The sequence below is a fragment of the Colias eurytheme genome, chromosome 5 (genome assembly GCF_061535395.1).
Source record: "Colias eurytheme isolate Ceu_HAF_F1 chromosome 5, ilColEury1 Martin Lab GWU primary, whole genome shotgun sequence".
NCBI classification, from domain to species: Eukaryota; Metazoa; Arthropoda; class Insecta; order Lepidoptera; family Pieridae; genus Colias; species Colias eurytheme.
In genome coordinates, this window is record NC_142984.1 from 2,795,217 (window position 1) to 2,817,641 (window position 22,425).

The 22,425-nt window shown below is 33.4% G+C and overlaps 1 protein-coding gene across 25 annotated transcripts in view; it reads right to left on the bottom strand.

Annotated features, from left to right (window-relative positions):
• Positions 1 to 22,425, bottom strand: part of LOC149908338 (uncharacterized) — a 465,602-nt gene that overhangs the window by 249,779 nt on the left and 193,398 nt on the right. The window contains exon 5 of one of the 25 annotated variants that reach the window (XM_090101777.1): positions 7,637 to 8,015. The exons of 21 other annotated variants lie outside the window; for them this stretch is intronic. In XM_090101777.1, the coding sequence (XP_089957903.1) occupies positions 7,777 to 8,015 (239 nt within the window). In that variant the 3' untranslated portion in view covers positions 7,637 to 7,776. Of the gene's footprint in view, positions 1 to 7,636; positions 8,016 to 8,815; positions 9,076 to 14,557; positions 14,827 to 21,602; positions 21,884 to 22,425 lie in introns of those variants that run through there. 3 more of the 25 variants (XM_090101772.1, XM_090101765.1, XM_090101759.1) reach the window with 3 other exon arrangements.

Genomic DNA, 22,425 nt, shown 5'->3' on the forward strand with positions numbered 1-22,425 from the left:
TCGTTATTTTCACAAACATACAATACTTCCGGTAAGGAATGTCTACTAAGCGCATCAACATGTGGCATATTTTTACCTGGTCTATGCTCTATTGAATAATTAAAATCAGCAAGCAAAATTACCCATCTCGCAACTCGCAAACATACTTTCTCTTTACTTACAGTAGCAGTAAAAGCTTGACAATCGGTTACAATCTTAAACGCTATATTAATCAGATACACTCTAAATTTCTCTAGCGCTTTTACAATAGCCAATACTTCTAATTCATAACTACTATATCGAGATTCAGCATCGGTCGTTTTTCCACTTGCATAATATACAGGATGAAATTTGCGGTCGTAACAATCTTTCTGCATTAATATCATACCATACCCTAAACGAGATGCATCTGTGTGCAACTCGGTCTCTGCACCATGACGATACAATTTTAAAACAGGCTCACACACTAATGCAGCTTTTAATTTCTCGAAGGCTTCTATCTCATAGCAAATACAAATTTAACATCTTTTTTCAGTAAAACAGTCAACAGTCGGGCAATTAGTGAATATCCAGGTATAAATTTACGAAAATACCCTGTCAGACCCAAGAAACTTTGAACCGATTTTACTGTCGTAGGCCGCTGGAAATCTCGTACAGCTAATGTTTTTGCCTCTGACTGGCGAACACTACCCCCACATATTACATATCCTAAATAATCAACAGTCGTTTTAAAAAATTGACATTTCTCCCATTTTATGATTAACCCATACTTAGATTAACATCTGTTATTTGGGAATTTATCTTAATCACTTTATTTTACAAACTTCTCTCAAAAAATACTTACGGCTAAGTACAAAGGTGCAATAAAACAATAAAATAGAGAAACTTAAATCTAAAAATGACCATTCTACATGTATGACAATTTAAATGCTATAACCGAACATATAAAATACATAATGTCATAACCGAACATATAAAATCGTAATTATTATAACCAAAATTAATAACGCTGGGCCCATGAACATAACTCAGAGGTCGGTGGATTTTATTAACCACGCTCTGCTACCAAAAATTTGTATCACAAGGAACGGATCGGCAAATAACCGTTCGATACGCACCTTCCAAAAATAACTATAGTTGAACATTTATCTAAATTAAATCTAGGTACATACCTGAGATTACCACGTCGCGTTGATAATGAGTACATAATATGTGGTGTGTCGGTCAGTCAATAGTATAAAACAATAGGGGCCCCTTGGGGAGGAAAAACTATATTTACGGGAATAATAGATAATAAAAGATTAATACAAAAGAGACAATTTACGATGTGTATACGTCACCACTGTGCCGCCGCCATCGCCGTCGCCATGAACACTTCACAAAACAGCTCGCGGTCAGCGCGATTACCATACGATGAATATAATTAAAAAACTCTGAATGTATTTTTTTCGCATTTAAAACGCGTCCTACGCACAGCAGTTGTGCGTAACTAAAAATTGTACTGTAGCGTCCTGCGCACAATAGCTGTGCCTAACGCGGCGGCGTAACATTGAAGGTCATCTGTAGTCAGTTAACAAATCCGTGGGCCGACAAATAACGCTCCCGATGCGCTCGCAGATAACTTCCAAGGCGGCCGATAACAACACTAAATACACGACTAGTCGCGCGCGGCGCTCAAAGCAGACTGACTGGCGCTCCCGAGTCCCGTCCGCCGAATGCAAAGAACAATAATTAATATGAATACCGTTGGCCGTACCAAAATGCATCGCGTTTTCGCTATCAATGTGACCATTTAATTATTTTATCTATTCCGAACAATCTGTATTTTGGCATAAATGTATGCGTATGTGAGTGTTTTTAGGGTGCTTTTCCACCAATAATGTGCGAGGATGTGTAGCGAGGAATGTGTTTATAAATAACCAATAGTATCGCTTCAAACGCTAAACGCTCCAAACTTCAAAGTAAATGAAGCGATATGGTTGGTTCAAGAACCTGTGACCCCTCACCAATAATACTGTATGACCTTTATCCTTCTTTATAAAACAACATTCACCTAAAAAATAAATATTAGAAATGTGTCATCTGTTCGTTGACACACACACTTTTTTATGGTGGATGTAGGTTGGAAAATATTTATTAATTGAACAAAATATCCGTTATTATATTGTTATAGCACAAATGTAGGTACAATAATAAATATATGTTTTTATTATATTTATCAAAATTCAAATTCAAAATTAAATATCCTAAAATTAAAACAAACATAAATCCTTTCTAAAAAGTATAAATAATATCACCAATTTGAATACCAATCTCCGCACAGGATCTACAGCTAATCTATCACTACATAGTATAAAACAAAGTCGCTTTCCCTGTCCCTATTGTCCCTTTGTACGCTTAAATCTTTGAAACTACGCAACGGATTTTGATGCGGTTTTTTTTAATAGATAGAGTGATTCAAGAGGAAGGTTTATATGTATAATAACATCCATTAAATAGTGGAGAAGTACTGTTATTTTTGAGGTTTCTAATGTGATGTCGTAAATTTTTACGATAAAACACATGTGGGTATTTTTCAACATGGGCCTGTAGTCTAGAAAAGAAAAATACAAGAAGGAATATATACTTTAATAACCCATATCTTTCATTTATTATTATATCTAAATATTTCTATTTATTATATACAATAGAACACAAAGCAAGAACGTAAAAAAATATTCAAATGGCGGACTTATAACTAGGTAGCGATCTCTTCCAGACGTCAAATGCTACAGAAAATGTTGCGTAAAAAAGGTATCTTCGAATGTAATATGTACTTGTATACCTTCGCTATAATTGCACAAAAATACACCAAAAATTCAATAAGGTATTAACAGTTATTCTATTCAAAGATGATTATGTTCATTTTTCTCCAAAATAATTTTATCACCAACAGTCAATACAGTAGCTTTACATCCACGATAGCTTCGCTTCGTGCACTCCCAAGAACTTCTCGGGCCACTACCTGAATATATCCGCGTATATTTGTGACCCTTCACCAATAATATTGTGTGACCTCTTGCCGTCTTCATAAAATAACACTCATCTTGAAGAGAAACATTGGAAATTTATAAAACATAAGTAACTTGGCATACAAATATTTATGATAAAACACATGCGGGTATTTTTCAACATGGGCCTGTAGTCTAGAAAAGAAAAATACAAAAAGGAATATATACTTTAATAACCCATATCTTTCATTTATTATTATATCTAAATATTTCTACTTATTATATACATTAGAACACAAAGCAAGAACGTAAAAAAATATTCAAATGGCGGACTTATAACTAGATAGCAATCTCTTCCAGACGTCAAATGTTACAGAAAATTGCGTAAAAAAGGGTCATTAAAAAAAAAAGGTGTCTTCGAATGTAATATGTACTTGTATACCTTCGCTACAATTGCACAAAAATACACCAAAAATTCAATAAGTTAAAACTATATCTAAGTTACGTTACGTTAAAATAGATTAACTTTTGTATCATACAATAGTTTTTTTATATTTTAAAGATGATTGTGTTCATTTTTCTCAAAAACTATTTCATCACCAACAGTCATTATGAAAACTTTGCATCCACGATAACTTTGCTTTGTACAACTCCAAGTCCTTTTCGTGCCTTTTTGTGTTTTTAATGAGAACTTCTGACCCTTGGTCATTAACATTGTATGTCCTCTTGCCGTCTTTATAAAGGAACATTTATCTAGAAGAGAAACATTGGAAATTTATAAAATATCTGTATTTTGACATAAATGTAAGCGTATGACAAGACACGTCAATATGTTAGTATTTTTAGAGTGCTTTTGCATCAATAATGTGCGAGGATGTGAAGCGAGGAATGTATTTGAAAGAACCAATTTTATCGCTTTATTTAGTTTGAAGTTTGAAGCGTTTAAACGTTTGAAGTGATACGATTGGTTATTTACAAAGACATTCCTCGCTACGCATCTTCGCACAAAGAACCCTACAGAGTAGGTAGGTGTGAGAGAAAGAAAAAGACAAAAAAGTAAATATATGTACATTTATGTATACCGGTTTATCTATACGTAGTTCTAGTCTGGAAACCTACATAGGTATAGGTATATTTACCTATACATAGGTATAGTGCAACCAAAATCTATATTCTAACGTAAGAAAAATATGTACATAATTGCCTCTTAGGCCTAGGCAACTTAACCCGGAAGATCTCTTCCGGGCAAAGTTGCGTGAAACAGAAACGTTTCAGAAATAGTTGGGTAAAAAAAAGTAAAAAAAAGCTATGTCTTTATACACTACGAACGTAATATGATACATCATACAATAGTTAGTCTATTTTAAAGATGATTGTGTTCATTTTTCTCTAATATTATTTCATCACCAACAGTTGTTATAGTAACTCTGCATCCACGGTAACTTTGCTTTGTACATTGCCAAGTTCTTCTTTCGCCATTTTTTCTTTTTAATGAGAACTTGTAGCCCCTCACCAATAATACTGTATTACCTTTTTCCGACTTTATAAAACAACATTCATCTAAAAAAGAAATATTAGAAATGTGTGATTTGTTCGTTGATATGATTTTTTTGTGTGTGCGAACGATAATCATGCGTTTAATTGACGCATACTTTTATATGGTGGATGAAAGTTGGAAAATATTTATTAATGGAACAAAATATCCGTTATTATATTGTAATAGCACAAATGTAGGTACAATAATAATGATGTTTTTATTATATTTATCAAAATTCAAATTCAAATTAAATCCTTAAATATCCTAAAATTAAACTAAACATAAACCCTATCTAAAAAGTATAAATAATATCCATTTTCAATACCAATCTCCTCACTGAATCTACAGCTAATCCTATTTACTTAATAATTCCTACTTATTAAAATATTATAAATGCGAATTTGTGAGGATGTGTATGTGTTTATTTGCTACTCTTTGACTCAAATACTACTGAACCGATTACAATAAAATTTAGCACACATATAGAGGGTAGGTAACTTAGATTAATACATAGGATAGGTCTTATCCCGGAACGTGAACTATGCGGGTTTTTCTTTCGAAATGCGAGCGAAGCCGCGGATGAAAAGCTAGTAAAAAATAAAATTAATTAAGATTTACACAAGCTAAGTGTCTGAAAAAAAGTGTTGATTAAGGGGAATATTTATTATTTTCTCTATTTCTACGTTTCTTTATGGTTTAATTTTCTTGAATAAATTTTTACCAGTTACAGAATTACTCTCCATTAAATTATGTATAAAATGGTGCGCAGATTAAGGATATTACCTGGATTACCAATCGTTACAGGAGATGTAGATGTAAACTTACTTGAATATATAATATATATTATGTTATAGTCAAACCCCGAAACACAATCTCTTCGCAGACGGACTTAGAAAGCTAAGATGTGGCCTAAGCCCCTGTGGCCCTTGTACAATTCAAGGATGATTGTGTTTATCTTTCACATGAAATATTTCATCATCATGAGTCCATATGTTCATTTTGCATCCACGATAGCTTCGCTTTGTACACTCCCAGCACCTCCTCGCACCATTTTGTGATTTTAATGAGAACTTGTGGCCCCTGACCAATAAAATTGTATGACCTCTTGCCGTCTTCATAAAATAACACTCATCTTGAAGAGAAACATTGGAAATTTATAAAACATAAGTAACTTGGCATACAAATAAGATATCTTCTATATACAAAAATGATACCCGTTTCGCGTTGTCACGGCATCACGTGTGAACGGGTGGACTGATTTCGATAATCCTTTTTTTATTATATTCCTTGAAGTACGAGGATTATGATGATTCTTATGTAGAGAAAACGTAAATATGTACCACGGGCGAATCCGGGGCGGACCGCTAGTTTATGATAAAACACATGCTGGTAATTTTAAGAGTAGGTATGAGCAAAAGAAAAAGACAAAAAGAAAATACACTTTAATAAGACATCTCTTTCATTTATTACTATATCCACAGACTAATAATAATATACAACGTATACAACTATATCTAAATTACGTTACGTTAAAATAGACTAACTTTTGTATCATACAATAGTTTTTCTATTTTAAAGATGATTGTGTTCATTTTTCTTAAAAACTATTTCATCACCAACAGTCCTTATGGAAACTTTGCATCCACGATAACTTTGCTTTGTACAACTCCAAGTCCTTCTCGTGCCGTTTTGTGATTTTAATGAGAACTTGTGACCCTTGGACATTAACATTGTATGTCCTTTTGCCGTCTTCACAAAATAACACTTATCTTGAAGAGAAACATTGTAAATTTGTAAAATGTCTGTATTTTGACATAAATGTAAGCGTATGAGAAGACACGTCAATATATTAGTATTTTTAGAGTGTTTTGCATCAATAATGTGCGAGGATGTGAAGCGAGGAATGTATTTGAAAGAACCAATTTTATCGCTTTATTTAGTTTGAAGTTTGAAGTGATACGATTGGTTATTTACAAAGACATTGCTCGATACGCATCTTCGCACATTATTGGTGGAAAAGAACCCTTATGAGTAGGTAGGTGTGAGAAAAAGAAAAAGACAAAAAAGTAACTATATGTACATTTATGTATACCGGTTTATCTATACATAGTTCTAGTCTGGAAACCATAGGGTTTATCTATACATAGGTATAGGTATATTTACCTATACATAGGTATAGTGCAACCAAAATCTATATTCTAACGTAAGAAAAATATGTACATAATTGCCTCTTAGGCCTAGGCAACTTTGCCCGGAAGATCTCTTCCGGGCAAAGATATGGCCTAAGATGGTACGCGCTTCCCTAGTAGGTACCCGTTCACTCTACAATTCAAGGATGATTGTGTTTATCTTTCACATGAAATATTTCATCATCATGAGTCCATATGTTCATTTTGCATCCACGATAGCTGCGCTTTGTACACTCCCAGCACCTCCTCGCACCATTTTGTGATTTTAATGAGAACTTGTGGCCCCTGACCAATAAAATTGTATGACCTTTTGCCGTCTTTATAAAGCAACAATCATCTAGAAGAGAAATATTAGCATTGCTTAAATATCTATCTTAATCTTAATATCTTAATCTTAATCTTAATACTATTATAAAGGCGAAAGTTTGTAAGGATGTATGGATGTATGGATGTATGGATGTATGGATGTTTGTTACTCTTTCACGTAAAAACTACTGAACCGATTACAATGAAATTTAGCACACATATAGAGGGTAACTTGGATTAACACATAGGATAGGTTTTATCCCGGAAATCCCACGGGAACGGGAACTATGCGGGTTTTCCTTTGAAAACGCGGGCGAAGCCGCGGGCGGAAATCTAGTACTATTATAAAGGCGAAAGTTTGTATGGATGTTTGTTACTCTTTCACGTAAAAACTACTGAACCGATTACAATGAAATTTAGCACACATATAGAGGGTAACTTGGATTAGCACATAGGATAGGTTTTATCCCGGAAATCCCACGGGAACAGGAACTATGCGGGTTTTCCTTTGAAAACGCGGGCGAAGCCGCGGGCGGAAATCTAGTTAATAATATAACGTGACATATTATCTCTTATCCAAAGAGAACGTACGGCAGAGTGACCAAATATAGAAAGGTGCCAAAAAAACATTATAACAGGGTTAAAATATTTTATTAACCTTGCTGACAATATTAAAAATAAAACAGCAAACCCATTAACGATTATATTTGTGACTATAATTGAAAAAGGTGCGGATCAAAAAGATCCCAATATTAAAGCTATCAGGGATAAAAGATCAATAGAATTTGCCATTGCTTTGGTTATAAATGCCCCTGTAATAGTACAAGTGGTTGTGCTCTTTGACACTTATGATTCTGTCTTCGATGGTGATGGCTGTGCCTCGACAACCGCTGCTGTGCTTCACGCATCTCCAGTATGCCTTCAAACCGTTTAGCTTACGCAGACCGTACCTGTAGTCGTTGAAAACTAACATCTGTGTGCCACGTTCTGTGTTTATTATTATCGGCCCTTTATCTGTAAGGGAAAGGGTGTGTTGCAATTATTGTCAATAATTTGGTCATGAGTAAATGTTTTGGTGTTTTATTCAAAGTAAAAGTTGGCATACAAGCAAAAGGATAAACATTGCGAATAAGAATGATATTTTTCATTTCTCTGTTACTAATCGAACTTCTGTACCTACTACCCAGCCAACCCAAGATCTCTGTAAGTGTATCAGGACGTCCTCGTTTCTACATCGTCAAATATTTAAAAAAACGTTTAAATACAGGTAATATTGGAATTGGAACACATTTAATAAATCTCTATTACAAAACGCGGACGACGCGGTTGGCGCAGTGGTAAAGTAATTGCCTACTGAGCCGACGGTCCCGGGTTCGATCCCCGGTCAGGGCAAATAATTGTGTGATGAACTCAATTATTTGTTCTTGGGTCTGGGTGTTATTATCTATATATGTATTTATTAAATATTATATTTATCGTCGCCTAGTAACCACAACACAAGCCTTAATTGAGCTTACTGTGGGACTAGGTCGATTTGTGTAATAATGTCCTATAATATTTATTATTTATTATTATTTATAAACTATTAACGATTTTGTCATTATAGTGTAATCTAGTCTATAGAGGCCTTATGTCTAGTCTATTGTGTCGTGGACCGATCGGGCCGTTCGGGGCGCAATGGGTTAATGTTAACTATTGACGAGACCACGATCAACTTCCATTCAAATTAAAACGTAAATAAACATAATATAAAGTGAAGAAAAAATCAATCCAAGGAATTCAAATATTTATTTAATACATACTAGGAATATCACCGTAACAATCACAATCTAGGAACGAATATCGACCAATTGCAGATCCGAGTGTGGGTTCGTGTCTGGAGGGTGTGTGTGTTTATTATGTTTGCCGACCGTCATGCAGCCGATGGTCACCACGATGGCATGGCACTGGCGATGGCGGCTCTCAGCGCAGAGCCACTTTACCCTGGAGGAGCAGACGGAGTGACGAGTGTACCAGTAGCCGCGGAGTCGCATGATTCTGGCCCCGATTTTTGACGTGAAGAACGTGGGGCGCTCTGAAAAGAGATCTGCTTTAGTTGTGTCCAGGTAAGGGAAACAGTTAAGCTTATTGTGTTATGGCAAACTAAGCTTTAAGATATAAAACTTAAAATTCACATTCGTGATTGGAAATAATATGGGAGTCGCAATGAAACTACACTACCTATTCGTTATAATTTTTAATTTAAGTTTCTTTTTTGTTCCCATATTATTTATTTAATATAAGTAAAATTAGAAATTTCAGCTTGCTTTATTTATTTTTTTTCCTTAAAAAACACATTACATTACAGAAATTTTAAATCAAATTAAATGAATGTTCCAGACCTGCTGTGGAAATACTACATGCAAAAACTTTGACAAATACGTAGCAATTTTTTCATACGTGATTATGATTCTCATTAACTCTTATAATTTCATCTTCACAAGTATAGATAAACGCCTTGCAGCCCGTACGTACGAATTGGCACCACCATCTCGTTTTCAATCCAATTGACCTATGTTTGAAAAACGAAAAACCATGCAAATTTATAATTTTCGACCCGCGCTTCGACACTGCAAACACGGCTCCTGTACAAAAACAACAATTATGAAACGAAAGTATAAAATTTAAATATTTTTTTAATCTGGTGATTGGATTTTTTTGTGCGGTATTGCATTTGGGATGTTTTAAGGAAATAAAATGTTCGATCACGAGGCGGATTTCGAACCCGTTCCAACATGGCAACTTTGTATCCAAATTCCAATAGCAATATACAATTGAGACACAAACTTTATTTATAATTATATTTATTTATATGTACGTAAAGCTTCAATTATAGAGATATAAAGCCACAGTCAAACCACCTTACATAGAAAAGGTTAATTTCTTCACAAGCGTCTTAAATATATCTATATCAAAACACATAAATGACAAAAAAATCACATTGTTAATAAACAATATAAAAAAGAAATCTTTGCAAATTTATACCATTTTAAATACCATCATTTTTTTTTTCAAAATAAAGGAGTAATAATAATATAATAATAATAATATAAGCTGCATAAACCACGTGAGTATATAAATAGTACAGACGCAAAGCTTCCTACAACCGCGCGAATCAGTTGCTCTACAGGAGCACAACGTATGTGTGCGTGGCTACAAAAATATATCATAATTTAATCATCAAAAGGATTACAACAGGTAAGTTAATAAATTTTGTTTAGTTTGTAAGTAGGTAAGAACCTTTTACGTCCTTAAGAAGCTTTGTACCATGTACAATTTATCTACTCATGTGAGAAATTACTCATCTAATCTCACTGTATAATACATGCAGTAAAATGATATATGTATCTACTCACATTTCGTAATATCATTGCTTTACTCATAAGGCCATAATATACCTATAATATGTTACTATTTACGAATAGGTTCTACTTTAGTGAATTTTTCTTACAATATATTAATATTTATTAGGCCAATGAGGAATATTACTTCTAATACATAATATGCCAAAAAAGCTACATTAGTTTCATGCTTATTTAAGGTACCAATACAATTAACTTATATTTCAATCATCCCGAACAATGAAAATTTATACTGAGGCTATCTCATTGTCTAATGAGTAATACAAATAATACTTTAAATGTTTGCAAGAAAATTATAAAAAAATCCTTACAATATTCAGTTTTAGGACTTACTTTATATGATTTATAAAACGTCCTTAAATTAAATAAACAAAGAGGTGATACTTCTGTATATTAAATAATGGTTTCTATAGAATACATTTTGTGCGTAAATAATAAGGAACTTTAGTTAGTTGGATTAATAACTAAACTATAAAAAAACTATTCTCTATCATCATACTATCTCACAATTAAAGTATTAAATATGCTCTGAGGTGCTCTGAAGAAAATTATTCTGTCCCCTATTCGAACTGTCATATAGACTTCAACTCGATTGCATATACGCAAAACGTTAATTTCGCAAAAAATCCAAACTCTTCTTTCATTCCAACCATAACGAATAACCAAAAGAAATTGATTTGCAATCGAGCCCAAAAGAGCGGTTGATTCCAACACATGACATAATATTATAAGTACACATCAAAACGCATATCTGCCATACGTCGGCGGATGGTTGTGTACATTCTTCAGGCGTATTATAGACGTGCCAATAGTATGTATGACCGCTCTACACCCCCTGTTGTTATGTGTCCCACACCACCACCTCGTCTTCTGCCCCGACTCGCACTGTCTCAGGAACTTGTAACCTTGGTACGAGATCATGCGAGCACCACGCTCGGATGTCGTGAATATTGGTCCTGTAATTAGGAAGGTATGTAAAATCTATGTTTAAAAGGTTGCGGGTTAAGAATAAGGTTGCGACATGCCTTGTTTCATAGTAAGCATTAATTCTTATGTTATTAATTTAGATTGGTCAACAATGGTACTTATTACTCTACAATAAAGTTTATTTTTATTTTCGTTTTTATAATCCGTTGCTATCACTTACATAATTTAAACTAATAATAAAATAATAAAATTTACCTAAACATTTTTTTTTCAAACTGAAACTTTAATTTTCTTTATAACACGTCTGTAGGTACAGAAAATAAAGGAAAATTTATAGTTATAACAAAAAGATTAGAGCTTTAAATTGTGCTGTATTAATTTTTGAACTTAATACTTAGACTTTTTTTATTTATCAAGCTACTTGAATTTTTGATAAAAGTTGCGTAGAAATAGAAATTGCATGATTGGCTTCCATAGTAGACCCTAAAATAAATTCAAATAATGATAAAGTACTTTAATAATATATATTATACAGGTAATCTATTCGGAACTATAATACTGTTTCAAAAATAATTGGATAATTTTTACCAACAAAATGAATCTTGGTGATTTATTATACAATAAAAAAATATATTAAACTTAGACAACACAGTCAAGATACTAAATACCATTTCGAAATAATCTTATCTAGATCAATATAATAAAACCACCACGTTTTTAGTACATTTTACTGAAAGGAATAACTTTTCTTAGTAAAGTAATAAAACATTAACTCTTTATTTTATAGTAACTTCCACTAGGTGTAATTATATATTGTGGAGGCGGATGGAAGTGACGGAAATCAGAGTGATCATTTGAAATCCTCTGGTCCTCTGTAAGTTTAACCCTTGCCTTGCACCCCACGTCCTTCTTCGAACAGTAGAAGTTCTTTGTGTTTTTATATTGTGAAAACGTGTACCCATTGACCATCAAAAGGTGCTTCCCTGACCGTGTTGGTATCATTTTATATTCCGTGGACATCCCTGAAAACAATACAGTAGTTAGATATAAGAAAAGAAAATATGTCTTTATAACAAACATTCTTAGACCTTGAAATTGTATTCATTATCATTTCGTCATTTATTTATTCAATACTTAATCTTTTGACAACGTCTTATAATTCTATATATCCGGCTGCACCACTGACCTCTATACGCTGGACTGGCTATCCCATACAAAATGACAGCTATTTGCTGTGCCGATTCAAAGATGACGACGCGGTTGGCGCAGTGGTAAAGTAACTGCCTACTGAGCCGACGGTCCCGGGTTCGATCCCCGGTCAGGGCAAATATTTGTGTGATGAACTCAATTATTTGTTCTTGGGTCTGGGTGTTATTATCTATATATGTATTTATTAAATATTATATTTATCGTCGCCTAGTCCCACAACACAAGCCTTAATTGAGCTTACTGTGGGACTAGGTCGATTTGTGTAATAATGTCCTATAATATTTATTTACATATTTATAAAAAAAAAAAGCGCCCCCGGTGAAAGTTCTGAGAACTAATAAGATTACAAATTTCGTCGCTTCGTTTTGTTTACACAGGTTTAACTTCTGGATAATCTGAGTCTGAATCAAAAATAGTGTCGGTAATATTTCTATCATTGTAGTCGATATCAGAAAAGTTTTTATCGATAACAAACCATTTGTTTTACATCACAAGTATTAGTTCCATTCCCCCTCACTGGCCTCACTGCTGCCGTCAGCGCCAAAATGGCGATTTTCAAATAGGCACAAAAAAATGACAGCAATAGCCTGTCCAGCGTATAGTTATAGAGGTCAGTGGGCTGCACGCACAAAAAAACATGACTCATGCGGCGTTACCTCGCTCTGAGGCATTCCATGTAAGACTTGAAGTGCAAGCGAGAGCGCGGAAAGAGCGACAAAGAAGCACAATCGGACGCTGTCACGTTCAACTATCGTCAGTAAACCTACTTTATTTTTATTTATCAAGCTAATTGAATTTTTGATAAAAGTTGCGTAGAAATAGAAATTGCATGATTGGCTTCCATAGACCCTAAAATAAATTCAAATAATGATAAAGTACTTTAATAATATAATATATTATACAGGTAATCCATTCGGAACTATAATACTGTTTCAAAAATAATTGGATAATTTTTACCAACAAAATGAATCTTGGTGATTTATTATACAAAATAAAATGTATATAACTTAAACAACACAGTCAAGATACTAAAGTAAAAGTAATTATATTATTTCTATACCATTTCTAAATAATCTAATCTAAAATAATATAAATTATAATAAAACCACCACGTTTTTAGTACATTTTACTGAAAGGAATAACTTTTCTTAGTAAAGTAAAAAAAACATTAACTCTTTATTTTATAGTAACTTCCACTAGATGTAATTATATATTGTGGAGGCGGATGAGAGTGACGGAAATCAGAGTGATCATTTGAAATCCTCTGGTCCTCTGTAAGTTTAACCCTTGCCTTACACCCCGCGTTCTTCTTCGAACAGTAGAAGTTCTTTGTGTTTTTATATTGTGAAAACGTGTACCCATTGACCATCAAAAGGTGCTTCCCTGATCGTGTTGGTATCATTTTATATTCCGTGGACATCCCTGAAAACAATACAGTAGGTAGATATAAGAAAAGAAAAGATGTCTTTATGACAAACATTCTTAGACCTTGAAATTGTATTCATTATCATTTCGTCATTTATTTATTCAATACTTAATCTTTTGACGTGACAACGTCTTATAATTCGATATAGCCGGCTGCACGCACGAAAAAACATGACTCATGCGGCGTTACCTCGCTCTGAGGCGTTCCATGTAAGACTTGAAGTGCAAGCGAGAGCGCAGAAAGAGCGACAAAGAAGCACAATCGAACGTTGTCACGTTCAACTATCGTCAGTAAACCTACTAAAATAAATTCAATTAATGGTAAAGTGCTTTAGTAATATATATTATACAGGTAATCCATTCGGAAATATAATACTGTTTCAAAAATAATTGGATAATTCTTACTAACAAAATTAATCTTGATTATTTATTATACAATAAAAAAATAAATTAAACTTAAACAACACAGTCAAGATATTAAAGTAAAAGTAACTATATTATTTCTATGCCATTTCGAAATAATCTTATCTAGATCAATATAATAAAACCACTACGTTTTTAGTACATTTTACTGAAAGGAATAACTTTTCTTAGTAAAGTAATAAAACATTAACTCTTTATTTTATAGTAACTTCCACTAGGTGTAATTATATATTGTGGAGGCGGATGGAAGTGACGGAAATCAGAGTGATCATTTGAAATCCTCTGGTCCTCTGTAAGTTTAACCCTTGCCTTGCACCCCGCGTCCTTCTTCGAACAGTAGAAGTTCTTCGAGTTTTTCAATTGTGAGTAAGTGTACCCATGAACCATCAAAAGGTGCTTCCCTGACCGAGTTGGTATCATTTTATATTCCGTGGACATCCCTGAAAACAATACAGTAGGTAGATATTGACAGTATTTCTGGAGTATAGGAAATGATAATTTTTCAAAAAAATAATAATAAACAGCAGCGATTTAGATGTAATAACAAAAACAAATTATTAGGTATAACTCATTGATTATAATTATAAAATATTTTACTTAACCTATTAGTAAATATGTACATAACATTTACAATAAAATTATTAAATTACATACACTAATAAATCGGTGAATGTGTATGCTCTTGTGTAGTGCGTAAAATCTGATCGAACACCGTGATAAGTGCCGCGCGACAGCCCTGACTGTTGTGTATTGAGCAGTGCCATCTTGTGCGGACAGCGTTGACAGCGGGTTCTTGTAGCGGATCAAGGGCTGCCCCCGCTTCGATATTATGTACTCCACCCGAAAGTAGTTTAGTAGTTAGTCGGCGGATGAGTATGCTCGTGTGTAGCGCGTATAATCTGATCGCACACCGTAGTAAGTGCCGCGCGACAGCCCTGACTGTTGTGTGTGGAGCAGCGCCATCTTGTGCGCACTGCGCTGCGAGCGGACACGTGGTACGTGTACTTATTGTACCGGATCAAGGGCTGCCCCCGCTTCGATGTTATGTACTCCACTGGAATAGTAAAGGCGATTTAGATATATCGAGTTTTTTTTTCTGTTTATACGTAACGTTCGTTTACAGTGTGGTAGGTACTTATGTGGTAAAATTTAGAAATTTGGTTGTTTAAAAATGCCTCAAACTTAAAGCAACAGCATTACAATCATAACTTATTCCATGTTAAAAATTGCTATACTATGTAACAAATGAAATACCCACGGGAGAGCGGAATTAAAAACAAATATTTAACACTCATTATTTATTAGAACGATTCATTTGTTTTCAGAAAATATTTCTATTTATAATAAGTACACAGTTTGACCTTATACTTATGTATGTATATCGTAACTATTGGTAACGTTATATCAATACTAGATTTCCGCCCGCGGCTTTGCCCGCGTTTTCAAAGGAAAACCCGCATAGTTCCCGTTCCCGTGGGATTTCCGGGATAAAACCTATCCTATGTGTTATTCTGATGTATAAGCTATATTGTGGTAAAGTTTCATTCAAATCCATTCAGTAGTTTTTACGTGAAAGAGTACCAAACATCCATACCTACATCCATACTTACAAACTTTCGCCTTTATAATTATAGTAGTAGGATATTGTTGTCTCGTCGAGAAATGGAATGCATTAAAAACAAGTTATTTATTTATACAAATTTATGGCAAGACCACAAAATTAAAAGAGAGAGCTTATCGTGAATAAATTAAAATGAGTTTTTACTTCAAATAAAAAAATACAAAACGTACCCATTTTAAAACTTTGTATGGTAACTAAACGAGATTAAAATTAAAGCAACCTAATGACTAATTTAATCAAGTAAAACACATTTGCTTTGTAATTAGCTGAAATTCAAAGACTAGAAAAAATAACAAACAAAACTGGCCGACTTTATTCCTACTTGTTGATTCTCATAACTAACATTCTTAAGCTGGCTACTCACGTACCTGCCGCTACGCAGGTGCAATATTGGAACAATTTCGGTTGGTCAGCGGTCGGAGCATTTTCAGTTCTCTAAATTGCCCCTGATTGCCTATACGTATACACATCACAAAGGAGCGAATTAAGGGTCCAATTCATATTGCCCCTGCTGTAGACACGTGAATAGCCGGTCTTAAATGAATCACATAGACTTAATATTGCCGATGTCAAAAATATCACGACACAAGGTTCCCATCATGTGTATGGGACCCACGTATGGACACAATGACATCATTAACAGTGATTATATTCGCAGAACAGCCTCTTGAGTGATGGCTGGAACAGTACCACTTCTTGTGGCTTGACTTCTTTTTCTTTATTTGATTCTTTCGTATAGAGTACTTATAGCCTTTGTACTGTATTTGAGTACCACCTCGCCGCGATACGACAAACAACGCTGATGCTGAAATCATTAAATTGTTTTTAAACCAATTAATTGTCAGACAGTGTACATACAAAATCTACCCCTGACCAAAAATTAAAATATTATAAACCTATCCATATTTAACTACAATTTATGTATTAACTCCAGTTAATTTAGTAAAAATTAATTAATAATAGGCAATCGGAAATAATAATAAAAAGTATGCATTGATTTCCTGTAATCTACTTTATAAAAATAAGTCGGGTTTTCCTTCCTGACGCTATAACTCCAGAATGCACGAACCGATTTCCACGGATTTGCATTCGTTGGAAAGGTCTCGGGCTCCGTAGGTTTATAGCAAAGAAAAGGTGTCTCTGGTGGCGATACGGAGTTCGCCCGATTTGCTAGTTATACATAAAAATATGTGTAAGTCCCAAATGTGTATTGTGGTAGGTAAGAAAACAATAAATTAAAGTTTTTTTTTTTCAAATAACTTTTATTACAATAATAAACAATATTCATCACATATATTTTCTTTGATTTGAAATTAAAACTAAAATACAGGACTTCATTTTTCCAAATTATAATGTTTAGCATTAAGCGCGTCACACACGGTGAAGATACTATAATATTTTATGTTAAGATTCTCTAATATAAAATATTACAGTATCTTAAGGTATCCGGTATCATACCATCATTTTTCTTTTTGTCATTGCGTACTAATACCCCTGTAGAACCGCCATCCTGTTACAAATGACCCGAAATTTTGTGTCCGTGTTTCGGGTTTTAATAAATATTAAATGAATTTCCAACGACACACAAATGTAAACGCATTGTTCTATCAACATTGAAAATATTTAAACAGAACAACATATTCCTGTTATTATTACTATTACTAATTTTTCAATAAGAATGTTCTAAAATTTGATTTAAACATATAATTAAAATTATTATCTACTACATTTTTTTTTATATTTGGGTCGTTCATCGGTGTGCCTAATGTCAAATCACGAATCGTAGTTATCGCCTACACGTAGCTCAACAGTCGTAGCGCGATCTACGACACGTAGTAAGCGTAGCCGATTAAATACAATCTAACTAATGGGTGAACAATTTGCAGCGTTGGCCCAACTGATCGTCGATGTTTGCCGCCATTACGGCTACTATGAAGAAAGACATTTAGGCCCTCTACACTAAAGTGATTGTCTCTACTCGCCCAACGCAGCCCACTGTGTAGAGAACCCATAAAAAGTATTTTATCATTATACCTGTATCTTATATCTCATAAATATTACATTTTTATCAATTAATCATGATCATGACTGAATTTATTATTTATTATTATTTCCCCTTCAATAGTATACAGATACGCTTTGCAACCCTTTCTGGCATGCTTACACGCCCATCGGATCTTCTCAACACCGCCGACGGTCACAGTTCTATGAATATGAAAAGCATGGTCCCCAAGTATAAGAAGTTGTTTCCCATTTCTTTTCATTATTATTCTAGCTGAAACAAAAATACAATATTGAGTATATCATGCACTAAAATTACTTCATTATTTATATTTCTCATTTAAATAAAAGACGTAAATGATTTCTTAGTAAATTTAATTAAAGATATATTTAAATAAGTTTATTAGGGCTTATATAGCTTAAAAAATTACCTAATTATACACAACACGACATAAATGCTACGTAATAAAATTCTACACACAAACAGTAAAATATTTTAGATCTTGATTTTTCACAATAATACAAACACATACATTACATTTCGTAGTATAATCCGTGTAATAAATGTATTCAATTAAAATAATGCTATTTTACATATCTTTTAACTTGTGCGAGCGGGATAGCATAATATGAACAAATGAGAGGACAGTACAATTTAGTATTTTATTTATAATCGCTCATATTTTGGCGCAGGTTATACCAAACTTCTGCACTGAGATCATACCTTATACCGAAGTGTTTTTCAAAAAAAAATTCATTGCGTTCTTCTCATTTTACATTAATTTGTAACAAATTGTTATATCTTTCTTAATAGACTAATCGTATTGTTATCATGGGAATTTCTTATATATAAAATTCTTAGTCTGCATACTCCTCCGAAACGGGTGGACCGATTCTCATGAAATTTTCTGTGCATATCGGGTAAGTCTGAGAATCGGCCAACATCTATTTTTCATATGTACCACGGGCGAAGCCGGGGCAGACCGCTAGTATTTTTATGAAAATTAATTCATGATTTAATATCTCAATATTATGACAGGGGCAGAGCATAAATTTCATGTAAGTACTTTATTGTTTTACAATTATTAAAATAAAACAAAACAAAATAAAAGGAACTTTTCTACACTCTACTAATATAATTAACAACTGCCTCTTAAATCTATACTATTATTATAAAGCTGAAGAGTTTGTTTGTTTGTTTGTTTGAACGTGCTAATCTCGGGAACTACTGGTCCGATTTGAAAAATTCTTTCGGTGTTAGATAGCTCATTTAACGAGGAAGGCTATAGGCTATATATCATCATGCTACGACCAACAGGAGAGGAGCCACGGGACTGAAACCGCGCGGAGCAGCTAGTATAGAATACATATATGTATTTGAAACTAATTAAAATATAATTTAAAATTTGTAATCCTTCGTAGACCACAAGAAATTACTTTTAATATCTCATCCCGTCTCGCTTACTCTAATAAGATCTACACCATTCTATCTCTGTTACACACTCCTAGACATTATTTTTCTGCACAGATCATAATATACTCTATCATCTATTTTTATGAGTATTTATAATGAAAGACGTAAACAATCATTATTATTGGCATTATTATATTGAGGGGATTAAGGGCCGATTTTTCAATGCTTGGATAAAACTTATTCGTCGAATAATGTATAAGACTACCATTTTAAAAACGTATTCTAATTGCCCGTATTTGAAAGTTTACGTGACATTTTAATATTATCGTGTAATACTTTATTGAACAGATAAGTTTTATCCAAGCATTGAAAAATCGGCCCTGAAATAAATAAATGATTAAAATAAGCACCTATCCCTGTCCTAAACTTGTATTTGTAGATATGTAATATAATAATAATATGTAACTTCTAATATCTCTTACATTTTAAATTGTGACTTTAGCAGCACATGTAAACATCAGAAATTATAAAATAAAATAAAATAATAAATACTAGCTCGCATGTCACACATATAATATATCTACAGTATTAGAAAATAATACCTACAAATAACTATTTACAACTAGGTAGCTTACCGCCCGCGGCTTCGCCCGCTTTGTCTAAAACCTAATAAATTATATACCTACTAAAACCTTCCTCTTGAATCACTATATATTTAAAAAAACCGCATCAAAATCCGTTGCGTAGTTTTAAAGATTTAAGCTATCTATCTGTGTCCCTATGTCCCATTGTATAGTGGGACATAGGGACAGAGAAAGCGACTTTGTTTTATACTATGTAGTGATATTGGAACTTAAACCCACTGATAAAAAAATCACCAAATTACCGCTACTATGCTATTATCTGTAAAGTAAATTTTTCATAAGGTCACCGATTAAAAAATAATTCCATACAAAGTTAGATTCACATCACAAAAGGTAATGAAAATTGGAAGAAAAAAATTTGGCTTAATGTCCTCAAACACGAAATACTGGCTCTTACATCACAAAATTATTAACACTAATCGCTTTTTTTTAATATCTAAGAAATGTTATATCAGAGGCAAGATTTATAAAAATTTTTTGGGTCACACTTGTAAATGTAATCGAAAAGATTGTAATCTTCTTCTTATATATAAAAATGAATCGCAAAATATGTTGGTAAGCGCATAATTTCGATAATTCTTTTTTTATTATATTCCTTGAAGTACGAGGATGGTTCTTATGTAGAGAAAACGTAAACATGTACCACGGGCGAAGCCGGGGCGGACCGCTAGTCTTATATATAAAAATGAATCGCAAAATGTGTTGGTAAGCGCATAACTCGAGAACGGCTGAACCGATTTCGATAATTCTTTTTTTATTATATTCCTTGAAGTACGAGGATGGTTTTTATGTAGAGAAAACGTAAATAAGTACCACGGGCGAAGCCGGGGCGGACCGCTAGTCTTATATATAAAAATGAATCGCAAAATGTGTTGGTAAGCGCATAACTCGAGAACGGCTGAACCGATTTCGATAATTCTTTTTTTATTATATTCCTTGAAGTACGAGGATGGTTTTTATGTAGAGAAAACGTAAATATGTACCACGGGCGAAGCCGGGGCGGACCGCTAGTCTTATATATAAAAATAAATCGCAAAATGTGTTGGTAAGCGCATAACTCGAGAACGGCTGAACCGATTTCGATAATTCTTTTTTTATTATATTCCTTGAAGTACGAGGATGGTTTTTATGTAGAGAAAACGCAAATATGTACCACGGGCGAAGCCGGGGCGGACCGCTAGTTTAAAATAATAATAAAAAAAATGTGTGCGTGTACTAGTGTACACACGTAAGAAGTGAAATTACTTTATGACCTTATTTTTCAAAAAATAATTTACTATATGCAACTTTACAGAAATACGTCGAATCACGCGTGGTAGGGATAAGAAAAGATGGCGCGTAACGGAAAAATATCACGCGTAACGAAAAAATGTTACACTAAATTGTTTCACTTAAAAAAACTTACAAAATCGTAAGTTAGGTACTGTGCCGTTTGTTTCTTGAAATATATTATACAACAACCAATAAAACAAAAAAAAATCAAGTAAAAATTGTGCAACTTTGTTAAAACATAATCTTGCCTCTACCTCACAAGTCACAACACTATCAAAATCAATTCAACGCATCCATAAAGACCGGGAGACTACGACTGATTCGCTTACTAGTGCTTCTCTCATGATTATGTTCATTCTTCATCTTTACTATATTCTGGTCGTGAGTTATGATCGTTGCTAGGCAACCGCGGTTTGTGTGCGTAGAGCATTGCCACCTGCGCATGACTGTACTGCTAGAATGCTTCGTGACTTTTAGTGAGTATCTATAACCCATGAGAACAAGTAGGGGGTTCCCACGTTTTGAGTACACCATGAACGGGATTTCTGCAAGAAAATACGGTTTTAGTTCTTATCTTATGGAAGTTAAGTATGCGTAATATAATTTATGAAGCTATTTTTTGATTACCTACATATTTAATTAGAAATTAAGGAAAGGGAAATTGTTATAATTTCATCATATACCTACTTGTAGTAGATAAAAAACCAAACCATTTTATCTGTTTGAATTTATTTATTCAAATATACAATCAATTAGGGTTGATAGATCGTTATTATTAGGTATATTATTATCACATCATTTGCTATATTAAATACGAAAGGTGATTTATGCTCAGTGTTGACATAATATTAAAAAAGATAGATATCTCACAAAAGTTGTAACTATATACCTATTTATAAGATTTAAACTCCCAACTCAACATCAACCACCTATCCTACCTATAAAAAAACAATCTCGAAAATTCCATTTCAACTCGAAACTTCCATCTCCATCTCGAAAAATCTACAACCTCCTGTACTATAAATCTACGAATTCCAAGTGGGTTTATGGTTATGCACATTGTTGGTATATAAAATTTCTCTGTCCA